Raw genomic sequence first — 24,018 nt, 5'->3', positions numbered from 1 at the left:
TTTTAAAAGCCTCTGACGATCCCAGCTGAGCCACGCGATCATCAGAGGCTTTTTTTTTTCACTTTTAAAAGCATTTTTTCGTCGGAAGAGGTTGTAGAAAAAATGCTTTGAAAAGTAAAAAAAAAAAGCCTCTGACGATTGTGTGGCTCAGCTGGGCATGGGGTGGGGGGCACACAGCGATTTTTGCTACCGGTTCTCCGAACCACCCGCCACCATTGCTACCGGATCGGGCAATCCGGTCCGAACCGGGAGCATTTCATGCCTGAGGCAGTTGCTTTCTTGTCTCCTTGTCAATATGCTTTTTTCTGAGTCCTGACTTCTTTCGCTGGCATTTATCCACTTCAGAGATAATAACAAGTATTGATTCCTGCTGACTTGCAATATTTTTCTTGTTGTTTTTTTTTTGAAAAGATGCTCCTGCGGAGGGAGGCATCTGCCAGGGCATTTTTGAAATTGGGCAGAAATGACCTGGCCTTTTATATTTTTTTTTTTAAATCTCCCAAACCTTCTACAGATGGTCCTCGAGTTACGACCACAGTGGAGCCCCAAATGTATGTTACTAAGTGAGACATTGCATTTGTTAAGTTGGCAACATGGTTGTTAAGCGAATCTGGCTTCCCTGTTGACTTCTGCTTTTCAGGAGATCCCAAAAGGTGGCTCACATGATCCCAGGATATTACAACGGTCATAAATATGAGTCAGTTGTCAAGCGTTCTAATTTTGATCATGTGACCACGGGGGGCGTTGCAACGGTCGTAAGTGTGAAAAAATGGCCGTAAGTCACTTTTTTCAGTGCCGTTGTAACTCAGAAAAGGAGGAGGAGAAAGATGTGTTGGATATGTTAGAATAGAATAAGAGAGTTGGAAGGGACCTTGGGAGGTCTTCTAGTCCAACCCCCTGCTTAGGCAGGAAACCCTACACCACTTCAGACAAATGGTTATCCAATCTCTCCAATGTTCACTGCCTTGAGTTATTTCTAAATATAATAATAAAGGCAGGAGGCAGGGTGGATTTGATTTAAATCAAGTCGATTTGAATCGCGATTTAAATCATGATTTAAATTGTTAGTAAAAAGGCTTGATTTAAATCAACTCGATTTAAATCATTATTTTTAAAGAGCAACGGACATCTCTGTCCCGCAGCGGCTCCTCCTCTGACCCGCCGTTGACTCACCGACAGTCCCAATATTGCAGAATTAGGTAGCATATGATATGCTAGCTAATATACCTAATATGCTACCTAAATAGGGGCGCGGTGGCTCAGTGATGTAGACGCTGAGCTTGTCGATCGAAAGGTCGGCAGTTCAGCGGTTCGAATCCTGAGTGCCGCGTAATGGGGTGAGCTCCCGTTCCTTGTCCCAGCTTCTGCCAACCTAGCAGTTCGAAAGCAGGTAAAAAATGCAAGGAGAAAAATAGGGACCACCTTTGGTGGGAAGGTAACAGCGTTCCGTGCGCCTTTGGCGTTGAGTCATGCCGGCCACATGACCACGGAGACGTCTTCGGATAGCGCTGGCTCTTTGGCTTTGAAACGGAGATGAGCAGCGCCCCCTAGAGTCGGGAACGAGTAGCACATATGTGCGAGGAGAACCTTTACCTTTACAATGCTACCTAACTAAGCTCCATTTCATGCCGAATAAACTAAATGATGAACGTATCTTAAATAGAAAACTATCTTTAGAAAGATTTTTTTTTACTCCAAAAGCATTTTATTAAAATAAATTTGGAAAAAAAAAATCTGATTTAAATCAAAAAAAAAAAATCTGATTTAAAGTTTTTTTTTTAATTTTAAAAACAAACTTTATTCAATATAAGAAGATAAAAATAGTACAAAACGTTCTTAACTCTAAAAATACAATTCTAAATTACATACATACTAAAACTAACAAACAGGATTATCTATCTATAATATTTAAACATGTGAATATATATATATACATTAACCTTAATTTCTTAATGACGGTGTATATTTGTTACCTTTAATTTCTTACTGATTTAAAGTTTTTTAAAATGTGATGTTTTTGATTTTTTTTTTTTAAAAAAAAGAATCATAGATTTTTATCTACCCTGGCCAGGAGGTAAACATCTACGGTAAACAAATAATAGATAAATCAGACTAAGGAGTTAAGGTGACTTCGCGACGTGAACAGAGAAAGTATGAAAGCAACGTGAAATGCAGATCTTTGCTGCCCTTGGCGCCTTATTAAACACAGACTTCAAATTGCTGTTAAAATAAAATAGGAAGAAAGCAATATATTTTTCAGCGGCAGTTGTGATGCCACTGACTTCTCTTCGTGCTGTTTCTCCATTTCCTGACCTTGTGGCTTTGTGAAACCTGATTCCCACAGGGGATAAGTTTTGTTTCAGATTTAGGAAGTGGTTTTTTGGTAGCTGATTTCTCATCGGCTCCTCTTAGCTGTGATGGGGAGTGGTCCAGAAACAGGTGCCATTCAATGTCAAAACAGATCGAAGAGTTTTAAGTAAGTGAATGAATTTGTGGGGCTCAAGGTTGACTCAGACTTCCGTCCTTCCGAGGTCGGTTAAACGAGGACCCAGATTATTGGGGGGGGGCAAGAGGCTGACTCTGTAAATGGCTTAGAGAGGGCTGAAAAGCACTGTCTTAGTCTTTTTTTAGTCTTTATTTGATTTATATATATATTTTAGTAGATATATATATCTACTAAGTGGTAGATAAGTCTTAAGTGCTATTTCTATTGCTATTCCTTCCTTTTTTTTTTCTTCTTTCCCTTTCCCCTTCCCTCCTCCCTTTTTTTCTCCTTCTCCTTCCTCCTCCACTTCCTTCCTTTCTTCCCTTTTCTTTTCAATAATAACAATAACAATAACAATAACAATAATAATAATAATAATAATAATAATAATAATAATAATAATTTTATTTCTATACCGCCCTTCTCCCGAAGGACTCAGGGTGGTGTACAGCCTATTAAAAGCACAAGACAAACATCAATTAAAATTATTTAAAATTATTAAATAATTCGGCTCAATTTAAAACCCCAGAAATTTAAAACACCCAATTTAAAAAAAATTTGCCTTCTTCATCCGCTTCTTCCTCCCCCTTCCTCCTTCTCCCCTCCGTTCCTTCCTTCTCTTTCCCTTCCCCTTCCGTTTTTCAATCTCCTTCCTCTTCTACTACTTCTTTCTCTTCCTCCTTTTGGTGGCGTGGTAGTACAGTGGTCAGAATGCAGTATTGCAGGCTTAACTCTGCCCCACTGTCAGCAGTTCGATCCTGACCGGCTCAAGATGGACTCAGCCTTCCGTCCTTCCGAGGTCGGTTAAACGAGGACCCAGATTGTTGGGGGGCAAGAGGCCTACTCTGTAAATGGCTTAGAGAGGGCTGTCAAGCACTGTGAAGTGCAATGGTGGGATTCAACCGGTTCGTGCAAACTGGTAGTTAAATTTCTGGCAGGCCCCTCCCCTCCCCGACCCTTTCCAGGAGTCCCCACGTGCCCCATTTTGGCTCCCAGGTAACTGCAGGGAGGCCTACAAGGCCCAAAATGGTGTGTGTGCGGTGCGGCCCCACCGCGGCCCGTTTTGCTCCCAGGAGGCTGCAGGGAGGCCTACTAGGCCCAAAACGGGGCGCAGGGGGGCGCAGAAAAATGTGTTAAATGCACTTTTGTAATATCATTTCTCTCTTTCCCTCCCTCCCTCTCTCTCTCCCCCCTGTGGGAGAAATGCGATGGGCTGGGGCAACGGCGCGTGTGCCCATAGAGAGGGCTCTTGAATGCCACCTCTGGCACACGTGCCATAGGTTCACCACCACTGGTATAGGGTCTCCTGCCTGAGCAGGGGGTTGGACTAGAAGACCTCCAAAGTCCCTTCTAACTCTGTTATTCGGTTAAATTCACATGCTGGTTTGCTATTAAGAGGCACTCTTGCTCCCTCTCTTTCTTTCTCTTTCTCTCTCTCTATGTCTCTCTCTCTGTCTCTCTCTTTCTTTCTCTCTTTCTCTCTCTCTCTCTTTCTCTCTCTCTCTTTCTCTCTTTCTCTCTCTCACTCTCTGTGTCTCTTTCTTTCTGTCTCTCTTTCTCTCTCTCTCTCACTCTTTCTCTCTCTCTGTCTCTCTCTCTTTCTGTGTCTCTCTTTCTGTCTCTCTCTCTCTTTCTCACTCTCTTTCTCTCTTTCTCTCTTTCTCTTTCTCACTCTCTCTTTCTTTCTCTCTCTCTCTCTCTCACTCTTTCTCTTTCTCTTTCTTTCTCTACTCTCTTTCTCTTTCTTTCTCTCTGTCTCTCTCTTTCTCACTCTTTCTCTCTTTTTCTCTCTTTCTCTCTTTCTCTCTCCCTTTCTATCTCTCTCTCTTTCTCTTTCTCTTTCTCTCTGTCTCTTTCTCTCTTTTTCTCTCTCTGTCTCTCTTTCTCTTTCTCTTTCTTTCTCTTTCTCTCTTTCTTTTTTTCTCTCTTTCTCTCTTTCTCTTTCTCTCTCTGTCTCTCTCTTTCTTTTTTTCTCTCTCTCTTTCTCTCCCTTTCTCTCTCTCTCTCTCTCTCTCTCTTTCTCTCTCTCTGTTTCTTTCTCTCTCTCTCTCTCTCTCTCTCTCTCTCTCTCTCTCTCTCTCTCTCTCTCTCTCTCGTTCTCATTTTCTTGTCTGTGATTGTAAAAAGTTTTCTGTCCATGTTCTTTTATCCGAGCTAGTCCTAACCCTAACCATGCCCACCCAGCAACCGGACAGACAACCCTTTGCTAAATTTTCGGAAGCCCACCCCTGGTGCTACCTACCCATCAGCTTCCGTGTTTCCCTACTGACACGATCCGGAGTTCCTTTGACGAGCACTGGGTTCCAACCTTACCATCTCTGATGTTCAAGCAAGCCAAGTTGGAAAACTTTTCCGGAGTTTTGCTGCTTTGAGTTCCGCGTTCCGCCTTTGGTTCTTTCTCCCGTTGCTCAACATAGCTTCCTTCCCGGCAGGCCTCTCATTTTCACCTCGGCCATCTTGTCTTTAAAGAGCCCTAAATCATTGTCATTTCATGACGACAAAGTGGCAGTTGGGGAAACCGAGGCTGGAATTAAACGTGGCCCCAACCCTCTATTAACGGCTTCGTTTAAATAGAATTTAAAACGCTGAATTCCTGTCGTCGGCTTCATGAAGATGGACTTCCACAGGCCCAGTTCGATATTCTCTTTAATTTGATCTCACTCCTCGGATTTTGCACGGACCCCATGAAATACAGGTAGTCCTCGACTTAACAACGGTTCGTTCAGTGACCGCTTGAAGTTTAAAACCGCCCTGAAAAATGTGACCTATGACCGTTTTTCACAACATTGCAGCATCTTCCGAGTCACGTGATCCAAATTCAGACACTTTGGCAACTGACTCGTCTTTATGACGGGGTCATTTGAAACCCCCCCTCCCCCTTTTGAGACTTCTGAAAAGCAAAGTCAATGGGGAAGCCAGATTCACCTCACAACTGTGTCAAGTAGATTGAACAACCGCAGTGATTCATTTAACGACGATGGCAAGAAAGGTCGTAACTCGTAACGTGAAGCAAAATTCACCTAGCAAATGTTTCCATTTAGCAGCAAAATGTTGGGCTCAGTTGTGGTCGTAAGCCGAGGACTACCTGTACGGACTACCTAGCTCGAATGAAGGATTCACATTTAGGTCACTAACTGGGTATGGTTACAAGTAGTCCTCGACTTACAACCATTCGTTTAGTGACCGTTCCATGGCTTGGAAAAAAAAGGTGATTTAGGACCGATGACTTCAGACAATCATCTTGTATTTACGACGGTTGCAATGTCCCGGTATCAAGTGATCATCATTTGCAACCTTCCTCTTTTTTTTTTGCAAAAAGTTTTTTTTTAATTTTTTAACCAAACATACCAATTACATCTTTTTGGAACAGAGCTTTGATCCGGTCATCAATTTATACAATTTTTTTGTCATCTTTAACAAAATTTTGTATATTCCATTTTGCCATAACACTTATTTCTCAATCTTAAGTCACTTATTCAACTAATACCATCTTTAAAAAAAAGTTTACTCTTGTTTACTTAATCAAAACAATTACCCTTCTATTAACCCACCTAAAATCTTAAATCGGTTAATAACTCATAGTACATTTATCAAATTTAAAATCTTATCTCTAATCTTAAAAATATAGCAATTTAACATTTAGACTTAGTTCTTAATTCAAATAATACTATTTCAATTTTCTTTTTTTGCTTAAGTAAAAAATGTTCAAATTATTACAGTTGTTAGACATATGTAAACAATATCCCAATTATTATAGCTATTGATTTTCTCAAACAATTCCTTCCAATATCTTAATAAAAATTAATTCATTATTTCCATTTATATATTTTCCATTTACATAATCTAAGTGATCATCATTTGCAACCCGACAAACAGCATCAATGAGGGGGAGAAGCCGGATTTGCTTAACAACCTCACAATTTACTTAATGACCCATTTAAGAAGTGTCTTTGCTTAAGCAGTGGAAATTCTGCTTCCAATTTGTGGTCATAAGTCAAGGACCCCACCGTTGCGTGCTTCGATTCCCGTCGTGAGCCTCTTCAACACACGGAATCTGCTGGCAATGCTCAAGCTGCATCCGTGTGCCTTTACGTGCTTCCCAGAAATTCAGTTTTTCATGCGGAGTGCACGGTTGCAAGCACACGCTTCAAGCAACCCGAACATGATGTGCAGCTGTTTTAATTGCGCGCTCCGTTGTGTGCAATGTGTAAACACTGAAACTTTCCATAGACCAAAAACCGACAAGGGAACCACTTATTAAGCTCTGGGTGATCGATAAAATTAAACCGATTGAAAATAAAAATAAAAAGAATTCATTTAAAAAAGCCATTCATCCTTGGGCCAAAACGAGAGATAAAATATATATATTTTCATCTCTTGACCTAATGCAGGTATCCTGAAGGGGGAAAGGAAGAAGGAAGGAAGGAAGGAAGAGCGAGGAAAAGAAGGAAGAGAGGGAGGGGAAGGAGGAAGGAAGGAGGGAAAAGAGGGAGGGAAGGAAGGGGAAAAGGAAGGAAGGAAAGAAGAGGGAGGGAAAAGAAGGAAGAGAGGGAGGGGAAGGAGGGTGAGGAAAGGGAAGGAAGGAAAAGAGGGAGGGAAGGAAGAGCGAGGAAAAAGAAGGAAAAGAGGGAAGGAAGGAAGGGGGAAAGGGAGGAGGAAGGAAAGAAGAGCAAGGAAAAGAAGGAAGAGAGGGAGGGGAAGGAGGAAGGAAGGAAAAGAGGGAGGGAAGGAAGGGGGAAAGGGAGGAGGAAGGCAAGAAGAGCAAGGAAAGGAAGGAAGAGAGGGAGGGGAAGAAGGAAGGAAGGAAAAGAGGGAGGGAAGGAAGGGGAAAAGGAAGGAAGGAAAGAAGAGGGAGGGAAAAGAAAGAAGAGAGGAAGGGGAAGGAGGGTGAGGAAAGGGAAGGAAGGAAAAGAGGGAGGGAAGGAAGAGCGAGGAAAAAGAAGGAAAAGGGAGGGAAGGAAGGAAGGGGGAAAGGAAGGAAGGAAAGAAGAGTGAAGAAAAGAAGGAAGAGAGGGAGGGGGAGGAAGGAAGGAAAAGAGGGAGGGAAGGAAGGGGAAAAGGATGGAGGAACGAAGGAAGAGTGAGGAAAAAGAAGGAAGGGAGGGAGGGAGGTTGAAGGAAGGAAAGAAAGAAAGAAGGAAGGACCAATTTCCAGCAAAAAATTTCCCCGTTGCAGCATCCCCAGGGTCACATGATCAAACCCCCAGGCGCTTGGCGACCGACTCATATTTACGACGGTTGCAGTGTCCCGGGGTCATGTGATCCCCTTTTGCGTCCTCCTGACAAGCAAAGTCAAGGAGGAAGCCCGATTCATTTAACAACGGTGTGACTAACTTAACTGCTGTGATTCACTTAACAACCCGTAAGCAAGAAAAGTCGTAAAGCGGGCAAAACTCAGCTTGACAAATGTCACATTGAACGACAGAAATTTGGGGCTCGATTGCGGTCATAAGTCAAAGACTACCCATAGCTGCTTTTGATGGACAGGATTAGAGCAGAGCAGTTTCTATCGTTGGGTTTTCGTAGCACGTGCAAAGCAACATTTCTGGCAGATTGTACGATATATTATTTGTTCCCCTTATAATAAATATAGTTACAGCATCTCAACTGTTCCTGGTATTTCACTGTTAAATATAATCTTTGATCCTCATCATCCTCATTATCATTTAATGACACCATAATCCCTTGCGAGGTGGAGTCGGGGCAAACTGAATGGAGCTGAGTGTTTTAATGGCCGGATGCCTTTCCTGTCGCCAGTGCGGAGTCTTTTTTTCGGCAGATATATTCTCATTGTGCCCAGAGAGAGAAATATCTACCTAGGATCGAACTCACAGCCTCCTGATTGTGAGACCAGAGCTCCACCTCTAGCCCACTGCACCGCTCCTAAATATAATCTTCGATGCACAGGTTCAAAACCCCGGCGCTCCAAGAAATAACGGCTACAATTAGCCAACCTCCATTGTCCAAAATTAAGTATTGCTAAATATCCCTGCTGCCCTTAAGGAGATCCCCTACCTATAAAGCGAGATCGAGCCTCTTAGAAATTGCAGGCTTCTTGAAAAACCAGTCCCTTTTATTATTATTTTTTTTTAACTATTCGGAATGCACCTTTTGTAATTAAAACTTCTCATTTTCATGTTCAAGCTTGACACCTCCAGCTTACATATTACAAGGTACACGTTTTCCAGATGCCAAAGCATTTTGAATGTCTATGGAGGTCCTCCGTCATCCAGGTCAAAGGTGCTTTTTTTTTTTTTTTCAAGAGGCACCTGGATTTTTTGATTTTTCTTTGAAGACGTTTCGCTTCTCCTCCAAGAAGCTTCATCAGCTCTGACTGGATGGTGGGGAACGGAAGGATTGATACTCCTTGCAGGCAGCTGGTCATTTGCATCCTTTTATAGAGTCCTTGAGGCCACTTGGGAGGTTTTATCTGTGTCCTCAGGATCACCTGAGTGGTGCAAATGGTTCCTGCAATTTTTTTCTCTCTGGAAATCCATTCCTACTCCCACCCCATTCCAAGGGTCTTCATCCCAGATTGTATAGCTCAAAGTCTGTAGAGATTCTCCATCATCCAGGTCATCGTTGTCCCAAAAATGTTTTTTTTTTTCAGGAGGCAACTGGACTTTGTTTATTTTTTTTTTCTTTTGAAGACTTTTCTCTTCTCCTCCAAGAAGCTTCATCAGCTCTGACTGGATGGTGGGGAAGGGAAGGATTGATACTCCTTGCAGGCAGCTGGTCATTTGCATCCTTTGAGAGGGCCGTTGAGGCCACTTGGAGGTTTATCTGTGGGTCACCCGAATAGTGCAAATGGGTGTGGAGCCTTCTTGGCTGCAGGATATTTTCTGCCCTATGTCCCTTCACTGTTGGTCCCACACCCATTTGCAACCGCTCAGGTGACCCTGAGGACACAGGTAAACCTCCAAGTGGCCTCAACGACCCTCCAAAAAGGATGCAAATGACCAGCTGTCTGCAAGGAGCATCAATCCTTCCGTTCCCCACCATCCAGTCAGAGCTGATGAAGCTCCTTGGATGAGAAGCGAAACGTCTTCAAAGAAAAGCCAGAAAGTTCAGTTGCCTCTTGAAAAAAAAGCATTTTAAATTTTTTTTCCCCTTTGAAATGTGCTAAGCATTTTGGTTCGGCGGAGTGGATTTATGAGTCACTCCAAATACAGGTAGTCCTTCACCTGCAACGGTTCATTTAGTGACCGTTCAAAGTTACAACGGCTCTGAAAAAAAGGGGATTCGTGGCCATTTTTTCACCCTTATGACCGTGGCAGCGTCCTCCCTGGTCACGTGATCAAACTTCCAGATGCTTGGCAACTGTCTCGTATTTATGACGGTCGCAGTGTCCCAGGGTCATGTGATCCCCTTTGCAAGCAAAAGTCCATGGGGAGGCCCGATTCACTTAACAGCCGTGTTACCGACTTAACGACGGCAGTGATTGACTTAACAACGGTGGCAAGAGAGGTCGTAAAAATGGGGCAAAATTCACTTCACAACTAACTCTCGGCGACAGGCATTTTAGGCTCCATTGTGGTCGTAAGTCGAGGACTATCGGTAATCGTAATCACCGTCGGTTGACTCATCTTGATGGCTTTCCTTGTTTACGAATAAATTTCTGCTTTTTGTTCCCCTTTTTTCTTTTTGCACGCAGGCTCTTGACGGCAATGTATATGACCACCTTAAGGATTATTTAATGGTATTCAGCAGGACTGAATTAGAAATATGCCAATCTGTACAAAGCACATTCCAATTTCTTTTGGAAACGTCAAGCCGGGTAAGTAAGTTTTGCAAATCCAAAAATCCTAATATATATTTATTGATTGATTGATTGATTGATTGATTGATTGGTCTGATCTTGAAGGGCCGTTCAGAAATGGGAAAAAGCAGGGGTGAAATTCAGGGAAGCAGACAAACACCACTGGTTCAGTGTTGGCATAAACACCTGGATGTGGTGCATTAACAGATTAACAGAGTTGGAAGGGATCTTGGGGGTCATCTAGTCCAACCCGCTGTCCAAGAAGGAGACTCTGCATTATTTCGGACAGATGTCAGTCCAGTCTCTTCTTGAAAGCCTCCAGGGATGAAGCTCCCACAACAGTTGGGAAGGGAGCTGTTCGGGGAGTCCTCACCGTACGGCCATTCATTGAGTGACTGTTCAAAGTTACGACGGTGCTGAAATAAGGGACTAGTGACCTCCGCAGCACCCCAGCACCCTGGTCACGTGATCAGGGTTCAGCGACCCTTTGAAGTTACAAAGGCACTGAAAAAGGCCATTCACAACCAGTCCTCACACTTACGACCATCGAAGCATTTTCCTCCACGGTCACGCGATCAAAATTGGCGCTTGGTAACTGGCATGTACTTATGACGGTTGCAGTGTCCCGGGGGTCCTGTGAATCGCCATTGGTGACCTTCCCAGCCAGCTTCAGACAAAGCAAAGTCAGTGGGGGGAAAGCCTGATTCACTTAACAACCCGCCTGATTCGCTTAATGGCTGCCTGATTCACTTAACGACCAGACTAATTTGCTCAACAACTACGGCAAAAAAAAAAAGGTCATTAAATGGGGCAGAACTCACTCTGCCTTGCTTAGCAGTGGATATTTGGGGGTCAGTTGTGGTCGTAATTTGAGGACTGCCTGTAGCGGCGACTTATAACCATTATCTCTGGCGTTTGTTTTTGTGACTGTGGAAAACTGTTTTTCACATTCTTTCTTGTTGCTTCTTTTTATGCTCCAGAACGTAGCTAGCATGTCAGTAATTGGGACCCACCAGGTAAAACTTGAACTCATTCCATGTTCGGGATAACAGTTAAATCTCCCAAATGTTCCTGTAAAATATTGATATGACCTGCTTGCTCTACAGTTAGTCCTCGACATAACGACAATTCATTTAGCGACCATTTGAAGTTATGACTTATGACCCGTTTTATTATTTTGTTTAAAGTTTTTTATTTTTTACAAAGCACATCGATGTGTGAACAGCATGGCACCTGAGTGTCATTCATTTTAATACAAATAAAGTAATATTAATCATATTTGTTTCATTTAACAAGATTATATAAAACCTTGTAATAATACACATATTTTTATTAGATTATAATCTTTCATTATTTAATCATTCGCTATTTCAATGTGTCATTTCAGTGCCAACCACCCTGTTCTGAGCGTCATACCTTTTAATACAAATAGAATATTATTAACTGTATTTATTACTTTTAACAAGCTTATATAATTCTAATAATAGTACAAACATTTATGCTAAATTGAAGTCTTCCATTATTTGCTTGTTCAATTTATAATCCTTCATTATTCAATATTTCAATACGTTATTTTTATGTCAGTCGCCATACTCTGCATGTCATACATTTTAATACAAATAAAGTAATATTAATTGTATTTGTTTCATTTAACAAGATTATATAAAACCTTGTAATAATACACATATTTTTATTAGATTATAATCTTTCGTTATTTAATCATTCCTTTTTCAATGTCATTTCAGTGCCAACCACCCTATTCTGTGTCATACCTTTTAATACAAATAGAATATTATTAACCGTATTTATTACTTTTAACAAGCTTATATAATTCTAATAATAGTACAAACATTTATGCTAAATTGAAGTCTTCCATTATTTGCTTGTTCAATTTATAATCCTTCATTATTCAATATTTCAATACGTTATTTTTATGTCAGTCGCCATATTCTGCATGTCATACATTTTAATACAAATAAAGTATTTTTGATCATATTTGTTACATTTAGTTTTTCACACTTACGACTGTTGCAACATCCCCACAATCACCATAATCAAAATTCAATCACTTGGCAACTGGGTTCATATTTATGACGGTCGCAGCGCCCCGGGCGGGTCACATGATCCCCTTTTGCGACCTTCCACCAAGCAAAGTCAACGGGGAAGCCAGATTCACTTAACAACCGGGTTACTCATTTATCAATTGCACCTGTTCACTTAACAACGGTGGCAAGAAAGGTCGTAAAACGGGACAAAGCTCCGTTAACAACTGTTCTCGCTTAGCGACAGAAATGTTGGGCTGAATTGTGGTCATAAATCGAGGGCTACCCGTATTGCTGTTCCACAGAGTGACGGACCAAAATTGACAAGAATGGGTGCATTTTCCATCAATTCCAATCCAGTCGCTTGTGTGTAGAATGAAAACCAAATGTACAGCATCTTAAGCTATAAAGATCATTTTAATGTTTTTATTATCCCATCAATATGTATTACTTGTTCTATTGCTTTTCGTGTTTGGAATTGGATGTTGTTGCGCTTGGAGCGTTATCTGTGAAGTACTTTCCGTCGGTTCGTTATTTAAAAAAAAAAAGGATAGAATTGGATTAGACACAATTTTTTGGAAATTCAAATTAATTTGGAGAAAGGAAGCTCTTTGGCAGAAGAGTGAGGAGATCAGTGATGGCTAACCTTTTTGCCATCACATGCCAAAAGTGGGGGTAGCGTGGGGGGCCCCCACACCCATAATTCCATGCTCATATGTGCGCTTCTCTCGCTTTCGGCACGCGATGGCAGGGTGGGCCCAGTAGGCCCGTTTTTCACCCTCTCCAGGCTCTAGAGCCTTTCTAGGAGCCTGGGGAGGGCGAAAATGGCCTCTCCCCCTCAGACGCCCTCTGGAGCCCAGAAACGGCCTGTTTGCCGACTTCCAGGTGGCCCAGAAGGCCCAAAAATCAGCTGGCCAACGCATGCATGTGTGCCAGAGCTGAGCCCGTGTGCCCACCAATATGTCACACGTGCCACTTGTGACACGCGTGCTATCGGTTCGCCATCACGGGAGTAGATTATAACCCGCTACTGGATTCCCCAAATGTTAAAAAACAATCCATTTTCTTCACCTTAAAATGATTTGCTATTGAGGTGGTCACAATTTTGAGGGTTAATCCCCCCCTTCCTGCTTCTTTTCAGATGTTTGGATAACCCATTGTGTGGTAAAAACCTGCCTTAATTTCTGTGCGGCTTTTATTTTCCTGTTATTTCATTTTAACCTGAGGCGGAATGTTCTTTTTCATGACAGTTGTGACAATTATAAAGATGAGTTCCGTAAGGAGAATCTGTAGCCGTGATGGCGAACTTATGACACGCCTGCCACAGGTGGCACGCGGAGCCATGTCGATGGGCACGCATGCACGCGCCGGCCAGCTGATTTTCGGGCCTTCCGGGCCCACCAGAAGTCGGGAAACAGGCTGTTTCCGGCCTCCGGAGGGCCTCAAGGCGGGTGGGGAAGCCTGTTTTTTACCCTCCCCAGGCTCCAAGAAAGCCTCTAGGGCAGTGTTTCTCAACCTTGGAAGCTTGAAGATGGGTGGACTTCAACTCCCAGAATCCCCCAGCCAGCGCTGCTGGCTGGGGGATTCTGGGAGTTGAAGTCCACCCATCTTCAAGCTACCAAGGTTGAGAAACACTGCTCTAGAGCCTGGGAAGGGTGAAAAACGGGCCTACGAGGCCCACTGTGCCATTGCGTGCCAAAAGCGGGGGGAGCGCGTGAGGTCGCGCACATATGCGTGGGGGACGGGCGCATTGAATTATGGGTGTGGGTACATGCGCGAACCCCCACCCCGGGCTCCCCCTGCTTTTGGCACACGACGGCAAAAAGGTTAGCCATCACTAGTCTATAATCTGTTTTTAGAGGGATTAAAACCCCGATACCGGCATTAAAAAAAAACCATGCACACCTATTTTTTAAAAAAAGGTGCCATAATTATTTCCTGCAATTGAGCAGTTGGCTGGCTAGGAATTTTTTAGAATAAAAAAAAAAAAAAAAAATAGGATTTTTTTTCTGGGTCGCCTTTTTATTTTAAGAACGACGAATCTGTCCATTGTTACATGCAGCGCAATGGTAGAAATGTGTTGTTTTAATCATTTCAGCACAGCGGGTAAGTCCTCCATTTACGACCGTTCGTTTAGTAACCATCCGAATTCGCAGCGGGGCTGGGAAAAAAAAAAGGTGGCGTGCAATCGATCCTCGCGTTTACGACCGTTGGCAGCGTTCCCACGATCACAATGATCAAAATCCAGACACTTGGCGTGTATTTATGATGGGGGCAGCATCCTGGGGAATCACGTGATCTCCATTTCTGATCTGCAAAGTCAGTGGGGAAGGCAGGTTCGTTTTAACGACTGTGTGACTCTCTTAACGACGTCTGCGAAAATGATCATAAAATTGGAAATGTCTCGCTTAACAACGGGAGCTGCAGTCCCAATGGTGTTCGCAAGTCAAGGACTCCCTGTACAGGATGTCCCTCGACTTACGACCACAATCATCTCCCTTTAATGACCCCATAATCCCTTGTGGGCAGCTGAATGGAGCTAGCAGAGTGTTTACTGGCCAGATGCCTTTCCTGTCGCCAATGCGGAGTTATATTCAGCAGATAAAATCTCATTGTGCCCAGAGAAGGAAATATCTGCCTCTACCTAGGATCAAACTCACAGCCTCCTGATTGTGAGGCCAGAGCTCCACCTCTAGGCCATCACACCACTCTCATTTACGACCACAATGGAGTCCAAAATTTCCATTGCTAAGCGAGACAAGTGAATTTTGCCCCATTTTATGACCTCTCCTGCCGCAGTTGTTAACGGAATCACGGCAGTTGGTTAAGTTTGTAAAACGGTTGTTAAGCATCGATTTTGCTTGTCAGAAGGTCGCAAAAGGGGATCATGTGACCCCCCCGGGACGCTGCGACGGTCATAAATACGAGTCAGTTGCCAAGCGCCTGAATTTTGATCACAGCCATGTGCTGTAACAGTGGTAAGTGTGAAAAACGGCCATCAGTCACATTTTTCGGTGCCGTCGTAACTTCAAACAGTCACTAAACGAACCGTTGTAAGTCGAAGACTTACCTGTATTGGTCCTTTACGATTTCTGACCCAGCTGTAAACACAGGTGCTTTTTCTGTTTTCAGGTAGTGCGAGATTACAATTTTCAGCTCTTCTTGCAAGAAAACTCGGTCTTTCACAAGCCGCAGTCCTTCCAGTTTCAGCCGTGCGACAGCGACACCGTAAGCACCCTTTTAACCACACTGCCTTGGGTTCCTTTTGTGTGTGCGTGTGTGTTTGTGTACACGCTTTTCGAGGGCTCCTTCCATGCTGCAAGGAGAACAAGACCAAAAAAAACCCCCACACACACAATGGAGGGAGGCAGACTTTTTGCATGAATTCCCCGGGAGGGAAAAAAAATTTACAAAACCAGAAACTCACCTGCTGCTTTTCACTTCCTCTAATTTAATCCCCCTTGCTGGCTGAGGGATTCTGGGAGTTGAAGTCCACGAGTCATGAAAGGGCCATAATTCCCCATCCTGGCTGAGGGATTCTGGGAGTTGAAGTCCACGAGTCATGAAAGGGCCATAATTCCCCATCCTGGCTGAGGGATTCTGGGCGTTGAAGTCCACGAGTCATGAAAGGGCCATAGTTCCCCATCCTGGCTGAGGGATTCTGGGAGTTGAAGTCCACGAGTTATGAAGGGGCCATAGTTCCCCATCCTGGCTGAGGGATTCTGGGAGTTGAAGTCCACGAGTCATGAAAGGGCCATAATTCCCCATCCTGGCTGAGGGATTCTGGGCGTTGAAGTCCACGAGTCATGAAAGGGCCATAGTTCCCCATCCTGGCTGAGGGATTCTGGGAGTTGAAGTCCAGGAGTCATGAAAGGGCCATAATTCCCTATCCTGGCTGAGGGATTCTGGGAGTTGAAGTCCAGGAGTCATGAAAGGGCCATAATTCCCCATCCTGGCTGAGGGATACTGGGAGTTGAAGTCCACGAGTCATGAAAGGGCCATAATTCCCCATCCTGGCTGAAGGATTCTGGGAGTTGAAGTCCACGAGTCATGAAAGGGCCATAGTTCCCCATCCTGGCTGAGGGATTCTGGGAGTTGAAGTCCACGAGTCATGAAAGGGCCATAGTTCCCCATGCTGGCTCAGGAATTCTGGGAGTTGAAGTCCCACCACTCTTAAAGTTGCGAAAGTTGAGAAATACTCCCCAAAGAAATGTTACTACTCTTCTCCTTTAACCCCTCCACCTGTTTGCAGAAATCTAAATTAACGGGCCCCTCTTTAAATGGGCCTTTTGATCTGAAAGGGGGATCATTTTAGCTCTTTTTCTCTGATTTTATTTTAGCCAGTTAGTCTTCTTGTGCCACCCTATTGGAAAAGAAAGAAACCGATTTTGTTTAATTCAGTTTTATAACCGAGAATATTCTTTCCTATCAAAGCAGCCCTTTTATTTATTCACTTGTTAAATTTCTATGCTGCCCCTCTGACTGATAAAGCGATTCTGGGCAGCTTAAAAAGATACACACAAAAATAATTCACATTTTAAAAAGCTGAGAAAAAGCTAGAACTAAGGACACCGGATGGTACGGGGCTGAGATCTTTTCCTTAGCCCGTCAAATTAATCTGATTATTTAGAGGATGATCAGAGAAATCATTCCTCTGATTAGTTTAAAGGAACGTGTGCATGTGTGTTAAATTTCCAGCCTGTTGCTCCTTCGAGAATCTCTGCAGAACTTCAGCAATTGTTTATGTTGAGCACGATTTACAACCAAAGATGGGCTAAAAACTAATTAGCTGTAAAAAAAAAAAAAAAAAAGCGATTATCTGCTTTGTTTCAAAGAATTAATTCCAATTTATATTTAAAAGATTTACGTCTCGAAATATTTGCAAGCTCATGCATCTCCGGCTGGATGGGTGTCCCCAGATGGCTAAAAAAAAAAAAGAAATTAGTGATTTTTCTGGGTTTTGTTTTATTTTTCTCATTTAGTTTTATTTCTAAGAGACAGAAAGCACTGATTTAAAGGAAAAAATGATGCTGGAAGCCGCCCAGAGTCGTTTTGTGACAAGATGGGTGGCAAACAAATTCAATAAATAAATGAATAAATAAATAAAATAAGTTTTAAAGCTTTTGCAAAACTGTCCTTAGCCCAAAGAGAACGGGTGGGCCTTGATTCAGTGCTGCGTTTGAGGAAAGTCAGATGAAACATGGGTGGCCTCCGTACAAACTCCAAATATGCCCTTGAAATTCAGATACAGATAGTCCTCGACTTACAACAGCTCATTTAGTGGCCATTCAAAGTTACCACGGCACTGAAAAAAGTGACTTAGGACTGTGTTTCACACTTAACGACCGTCGCAGCATTCCCCACGGTCACCTGATCAAAATTTGGAGACTTGGCAACTGGTTCGTATTTATGACGGTTGCCGAATCCGGGGGCCACGTGATCCACTTTTACGACCTTCCGACAAGCCAAGTCAACGGGGAAGCTGGATTCACTTAACAACGGTGGTCACTAAGTTAACCACTGCAGTGTGGCAGTAAAGGTTGTAAAATGGGACAAAGTTCGGTTAACAACTGTCCCACTTAGCAACAGAAATGTTGGGCTCAATTGTGGACGTAAGTCGAGGACTACCTGTAGTCCTCCGCTTACAACCACCCGCTGAGCGCCCGTTCAAAGTTATGGCAGCGCTGAAAAAAAGTGACTTATGACCCTTTTTTCCCCTCACACTTACGACCATTGTAGTCACGTGATCAAAATTTGGACCCTTGGCAACCGACTAATACTTACAACCATTGCTCTGTCCCAGGGTCAGGTGATCGATCCCCTTCTGCGACCTTCCGACAAGTTGGGGAAGCCAGATTCACTTAGCGGACCGTATTACTAACTATGCTGATTCGCTTAACAACTGTGGCAAGAAAATAACCTCCATCTTAACCGTAACAATGGGTGCAAAACTCACTTAACAACCGTCTCGCTCAGCAGTGGGAAACTTTGAGCTCAAGGGTGACTGTAAATCGAGGATTATACCTGTAGTATAGTTTGGACTTTCCCTTCCAGAAGAGAAGGCCCTGAGGTTTAACTCAGGGGTCTCCAAGCCCTGTGCTACGGCCTATTCAGAAATATTCTGCCTACTAAATGGTATTTAATCACCATCTGTAGATTGGAGATGGGAGTTGAGTGGAAGGTGCTTTTTTTAAAAAAAAGAGTAATTTAACTTTGTCCACTCCACAAAAGGTAGCGTAACGTTGAAATTGTAGAGCAGAGGTCTTCAAACTTGGCCACTTTAAGACTTGTGGACTTCAACTCCCAGAATTCTCTGGGAGCTCCGGCCAGCTGGAGAATTCTGGGAGCTAAAGTCCACAAGTTAAAGCTATATTGGCTGGAGAATTCTGGGAGTCGAAGTCCACAAGTCTTAAAGCTCTGCTGGCTGGAGAATTCTGGGAGTCGAAGTCCACAAGTCTTAAAGCGACGCTGGCTGGAGAATTCTGGGAGTTGAAGTCCACAAGTCTTCAAGCTCTGCTGGCTGGAGAATTCTGGGAGTCGAAGTCCACAAGTCTTCAAGCTCTGCTGGCTGGAGAATTCTGGGAGTTGAAGTCCACAAGGCTTAAAGCTCTGCTGGCTGGAGAATTCTGGGAGTTGAAGTCCACAAGGCTTAAAGCTCTGCTGGCTGGAGAATTCTGGGAGTCGAAGTCCACAAGTCTTAAAGCTTTGCTGGCTGGAGAACTCTGGGAGTTGAAGTCCACAAGTCTTAAAGCTACGCTGGCTGGAGAATTCTGGGAGTTGAAGTCCACAAGTCTTAAAGCGGCCAAGTTTGAAGACCTCTGCTCTGACCTCTCCTGCAAACGGTTTACGCCAAGGCTGAGAGTCTCTATGAAAAGTCCACGGGGTTGCATATGCTTTGACTAACCGTATTGACCTGTTGTTTGCCTTGCAGTTCTAACCGTGTTGTGTGTGTGTGTTTGTGTCTCTGTGTGTACGTGTGTGCGTGTTGTCCTTGTGCCACTTTTGACATTCAGAGTTTTAATGCCGTTCAGCTGGTGGATATTGAGCCCTCACTTGTCAGTGCCCTCAGAGTGACCTTAGTGGAGGTATATGGCGCCATCTCATCCGTTAACCCGTGCTTCCGTGGTTCCTTTGTCATGCATGACGCGACTGGCTTCCATGCGTGCCCCGAGTGGACCCACAAATGCATCGCAGGTTGCAGCGCTCTCCTTCCCCACTCCAACAAAGCTCCGCGGCATTAATTGGGTGAAGAAAAAAAAAGAAAATCCAAATTTATTTCTTGCTTGCTGCTCTACGAGCTCGGTTGCTTTCCTGCACGAATGTCCTCGCCAAATATCTCAGCATTTCACTTGAGACTCCGAAGATGCCAGAGGTTTTCGTAGGGGGTGGGGGGAAGAGGAGGAAGAGGAGGAGGACTGGTGATGGAGAAGGAAGGAAGGAAGAAGACTGTTGAGGTCCTTGTTGCTTTCTGAGGTTGGTGGTTTTCTTGCAGATGTTTCATGACCCAACTAGGGAACATCATCAGTGTTAGAAGGGAGTGGGATTTGCAGGGAGGAGGAAGAGGAAGAGGACGATGATTGGTGATGGAGAAGGAGAAGGAGAAGGAGGAGGACCGTGGGGTCCTTTTTGCTCTCTGAGCTTGGTTGCTTCCCTGCAGACATTTCTTTACCCAACTAGGGAACATCATCAGTGTTAGAAGGGAGTGGGGTTTGCAGAGAGGAGGAAGGGGTGGAGAAGGAGGAAGAGGAGGAGGAGGAGGAAGACGACGACTGATGATGGAGAAGGAGGAGGACTGTGGGGTCCTTTTTGCTCTCTGAGCTTGGTTGTTTTCCTGCAGGCATTTCTTTACCCAACTAGGGAACATCATCAGTGTTAGAAGGGAGTGGGGTTTGCAGAGAGGAGGAGGGAGTGGAGAAAGAGGAAGAGGAGGAGGAAGAGGAAGACGACGACTGGTGATGGAGAAGGAGGAGGACTGTGGAGTCCTTTTTGCTCTCTGAACTTGGTTGTTTTCATGCAGACATTTCATTACCCAACTAGGGAACATCATCAGTGTTAGAAGGGAGTGGGGTTTGCAGAGAGGAGGAAGAGGAAAAGGAAGAGGAGGAGGAGGAAGAAGAAGACGACGACTGGTGATGGAGAAGGAGGAGGACCGTGGGGTCCTTTTTGCTCTCTGAGCTTGGTTGTTTTCCTGCAGACATTTCTTTACCCAACTAGGGAATATCATCAATGTTTGAAGGGAGTAGGAGTATTAAGGGGTCCTTGGTACTCTCTGAGCTTGGTTGTTTTCCTGCAGGCATTTCATAACCAAACTAGGGAACATCATCAGTGCTTGAAGGGAGTGAGGTTTGTGGAGAGGAGGAGGAGGAGGAGGAAGGGTCCTTGTTGCTCTCTGAGCTCGGTGCTTTTCTTGCAGACGTTTCATTACCCAACTAGGTAACATTATCAGTGCTTGAAGGGAACGGGTTTTGCGGAGTGGAGGAGGAAGGGGTGGAGAAGGAGGAAGAGGAGGAGGAGGAGGACATTTAAGAAAGACAGAAGTAAAATATGGAAACAAAACAGCCTCCTGCCAAATATTGAAAAACGGCTGGGCTAAACGTGTGATGGATCCAGCCCATGGACTAGATAAAATGTGAATTTTCTCATTGGTCCGTCCTTCTAAACCTCTTCAGATAAAAAGGGCCTGCAAAAACTCCCTTGCCTCTTCGGAGTCCAAGCAAAACGCTGGGATTTGGCGCGAGATCTTCGGATATTCTTCAACCTTGGCAACTTTAAGAGATGTGGACATCCCAGAATCCCCCAGTTAACAAATGCTGGCTAGGGAATTCTGGGCGTTGGAAGTTCGCACCTCTTAAGGTGGCCCACAAGGTTGCAAAAACCCAGCCTAGGAAATACAAAAGAAAGGAAATTTAAGAGGTCCTGAAATCAATACGGACCTATCAGGAGTTGGGATCAACTTTCGCAGCCAGGATTCGCTTTCAGACATTGCAAGGACTCGATTTCCTTGCTTAAACGTCAGGTGGACCAAACGACGACTAACACTATTAACGCAAAACGAGACAGGCAGAGGACTCATCCAAGCAGTCCTGGCTTACGGCCCTTTGCTTAGCGACTTTCAAAACGACACTGAAAACAGTGATTTAGGGTCGGTCCTCACCCTTACGACCACGTGCTTCGCTTAACAACGGCAGCCGTTAGCTTAACAACCCTGGCCAACCCGGTCGTAAAATCAGGCTTTTAAAATCACTTTTAACCACCGCCCTTGCCTAGCGATGGAAATTTTTTGGTTTCAGCCGTGGCCGTAAATCGAGGATCTTCTGTTTGGAAGTCCCACGTTTCTCTCTTTTAATATTTCATTTCCTTCCGTGAAGCCTTTTTCTGGAGAAGTCTGCAGAATGAGAAATAGGCTGTGCTGTCTTTTTTTTCCCCGGGCACATTAATAATGTGATTTCTAGGAAGTAGGAACGGAGAACTGTTATGCATTTGGCCACCGTCATTTTCATTTCATTATATGGAAGTTGCTTGCTCGCTTTTCCATGGAATATTGCATGATTATTTTCATTGGGCGTCGTGCCGGCTTGGGATCATCATCTGTTTACTGCATAACCTTGCTGACCTCACTTGAAATCCAAACTTATTTTCTCTACAGGGGGGGAAAAAATGTCCTCCTTCACTGCAATTGAAGCAATAATTAATGTTAACATCAAATACTTCTTCCTAAGCATTTTTAATACGCCTCACTAGCATGCAGATTTTCAGGCCCAAAGGTCCACAATTTGTGGTTCTTGATCTGGGAAATTCTGATTATTATTTTTTTCTGTGCTCAGTGATTTGTTTGGCTTTCCAAGATGATAAACTAAGATACAGATTTTACAGCTTCATGTTCGACTATCATCAGTTAAATATTCGATTATCATCAGTTTGATCTAGTGGTTAAGACACTAGGGTAGAAACCTGGAGATGGTGAATTCTAGTTCCGCCTTATGCTCAATAGCTGACTGGGTGGCTGTGGGCCACTCACTAGGAGATGGCGAGTTCTAGTCCAGCCTCAGGCATGAAAGCTGACTGGCTAACTGGGCCAATCACCAGGCGATGGTGAGTTCTAGTTCTGCCTTACGTACGAAAGCTGACTGGGTGACTTTGGGCCAAACACTAGGAGACGGTGAATTCTAGTCCCGCCTTAAGTACGAAAGTTGACTGGATGACTTTGGGCCAATCACTGGGAGATGATGAGTTCTAGTCCTGCCTTACGCATGAAAGCTGGCTGGGTGACATTGGGCCAATCACCAGGCGATGGTGAGTTCTAGTTCTGCCTTACGTATGAAAGCTGACTGGGTGACTTCAGGCCAAACACTAGGAGACGGTGAGTTCTAGTCTTGCCTTAGATATGAAAGCCAGCTGAGTGACTCTGGGCCAATCACCAGGAGACGGTGAATTCTAGTCCCGCCTTAGGTATGAAAGCTGACTGGATGGCCAATCACTGGGAGACAATGAGTTCTAGTCCTGCCTTAGGCATGAAAGCTGGCTGGGTGACATTGGGCCAATCACCAGGCGATGGTGAGTTCTAGTTCTGCCTTACATATGAAAGCTGACTGGGTGACTTTGGGCCAAACACTAGGAGACGGTGAGTTCTAGTCCTGCCTTAGATACGAAAGCCAGCTGAGTGACTCTGGGCCAATCACCAGGAGACAATGAGTTCTAGTTCTGCCTTACGTATGAAAGCCGGCTGGGTGACTTTGGGCCAATCACTAGGAGACGGTGAGTTCTAGTCCCTCCTTAGGGATAAAAGCCCAACCTACCTCACAGGGTTGTTGTGGAGAAAAGGGAAGGGCTATTACATATGATTGTCACCTTAAGTTGCTTATGAAGTAATAAAGACGGGATAAAAATAAACCCATCTTCAAAAAATTAAATGCAGGGGCTGCGGGCGCTATCGGCCTAGCCCAGCAGAAACAATTTTGCAAAAATTTCACCCCAAAAAGGATCTGCTACCCTTAGCGAGTCTCATCACGAAGACACAAAGCTAATTCAGGAAGGATGCGCTTGGAGTCAGAAGGACCCCCCCACACTCTGCAAAAATAATTGCAAGCTACAGAACATTTATTATTATTATTATGCCCACTAATGCAAAGATAAGCATAATTTGCAAAGGCCGGGAACGAGAGGAAATTGGCTGGCGTTTTTTGTGTTTCCTGATCGGAGACGGTGGCCCCTTCCTTAAGCAGCATGTGATCCTGTGAGAAAAAAAAAAAAAACAGCCATCAACCACCATAGATGTTGGCAAGATCAACGTCCCAAAGAGCTTGCACAAACATTTTCGAACATTTGTCCTTTCCTGTTTTGGTCGATTTTTTTCCGCCTACTAAATGGTATTAAATGACCGTCTGTAGATTGGAGATGGGAGTTGAGTGGAAGGCGCTTTAAAAAAAAAAAAAAAAAAAAAAAGAGTAACTCAACCTTGTCCACTCCGCAGAAGGTAGCCTAACGTTGAAATTGTTCAACGTTCAACGTTGGCAGCTTTCAAACTTGTGGACTTCAACTCCCAGAATTCTCCAGGCTTAAAGTTGCCAAGGTTGGAGACCCCTGACTTAGATGACCCTTCTGGTCTCTTCCAACTCTATCATTCATGACTGGCTGGGGAATTCTGGGAGTTGAAGTCCTTCAGGCTTAAAGTTGCCAAGGTTGGAGACCCCTGACTTAGATGACCCTTCTGGTCTCTTCCAACTCTATTATTC

General features: G+C 44.1%; 1 protein-coding gene across 1 annotated transcript in view; it reads left to right on the top strand.

Moving 5' to 3' along the window:
- FCHSD2 (FCH and double SH3 domains 2) overlaps positions 1-24,018 on the top strand; it is a 185,105-nt gene that overhangs the window by 123,767 nt on the left and 37,320 nt on the right. The window contains 2 exon segments of the mRNA XM_070943005.1: positions 10,140-10,262; positions 15,419-15,514. Coding sequence (XP_070799106.1) covers positions 10,140-10,262; positions 15,419-15,514 — 219 coding nt within the window.

The sequence above is a fragment of the Pituophis catenifer genome, unplaced genomic scaffold (assembly GCF_029215685.1).
Source record: "Pituophis catenifer annectens isolate HBS135680 unplaced genomic scaffold, rPitCat1.0.hap2 SCAF_4, whole genome shotgun sequence".
Classification (NCBI taxonomy): Eukaryota; Metazoa; Chordata; class Lepidosauria; order Squamata; family Colubridae; genus Pituophis; species Pituophis catenifer.
This window is presented reverse-complemented; position numbering and strand designations above follow the sequence as displayed.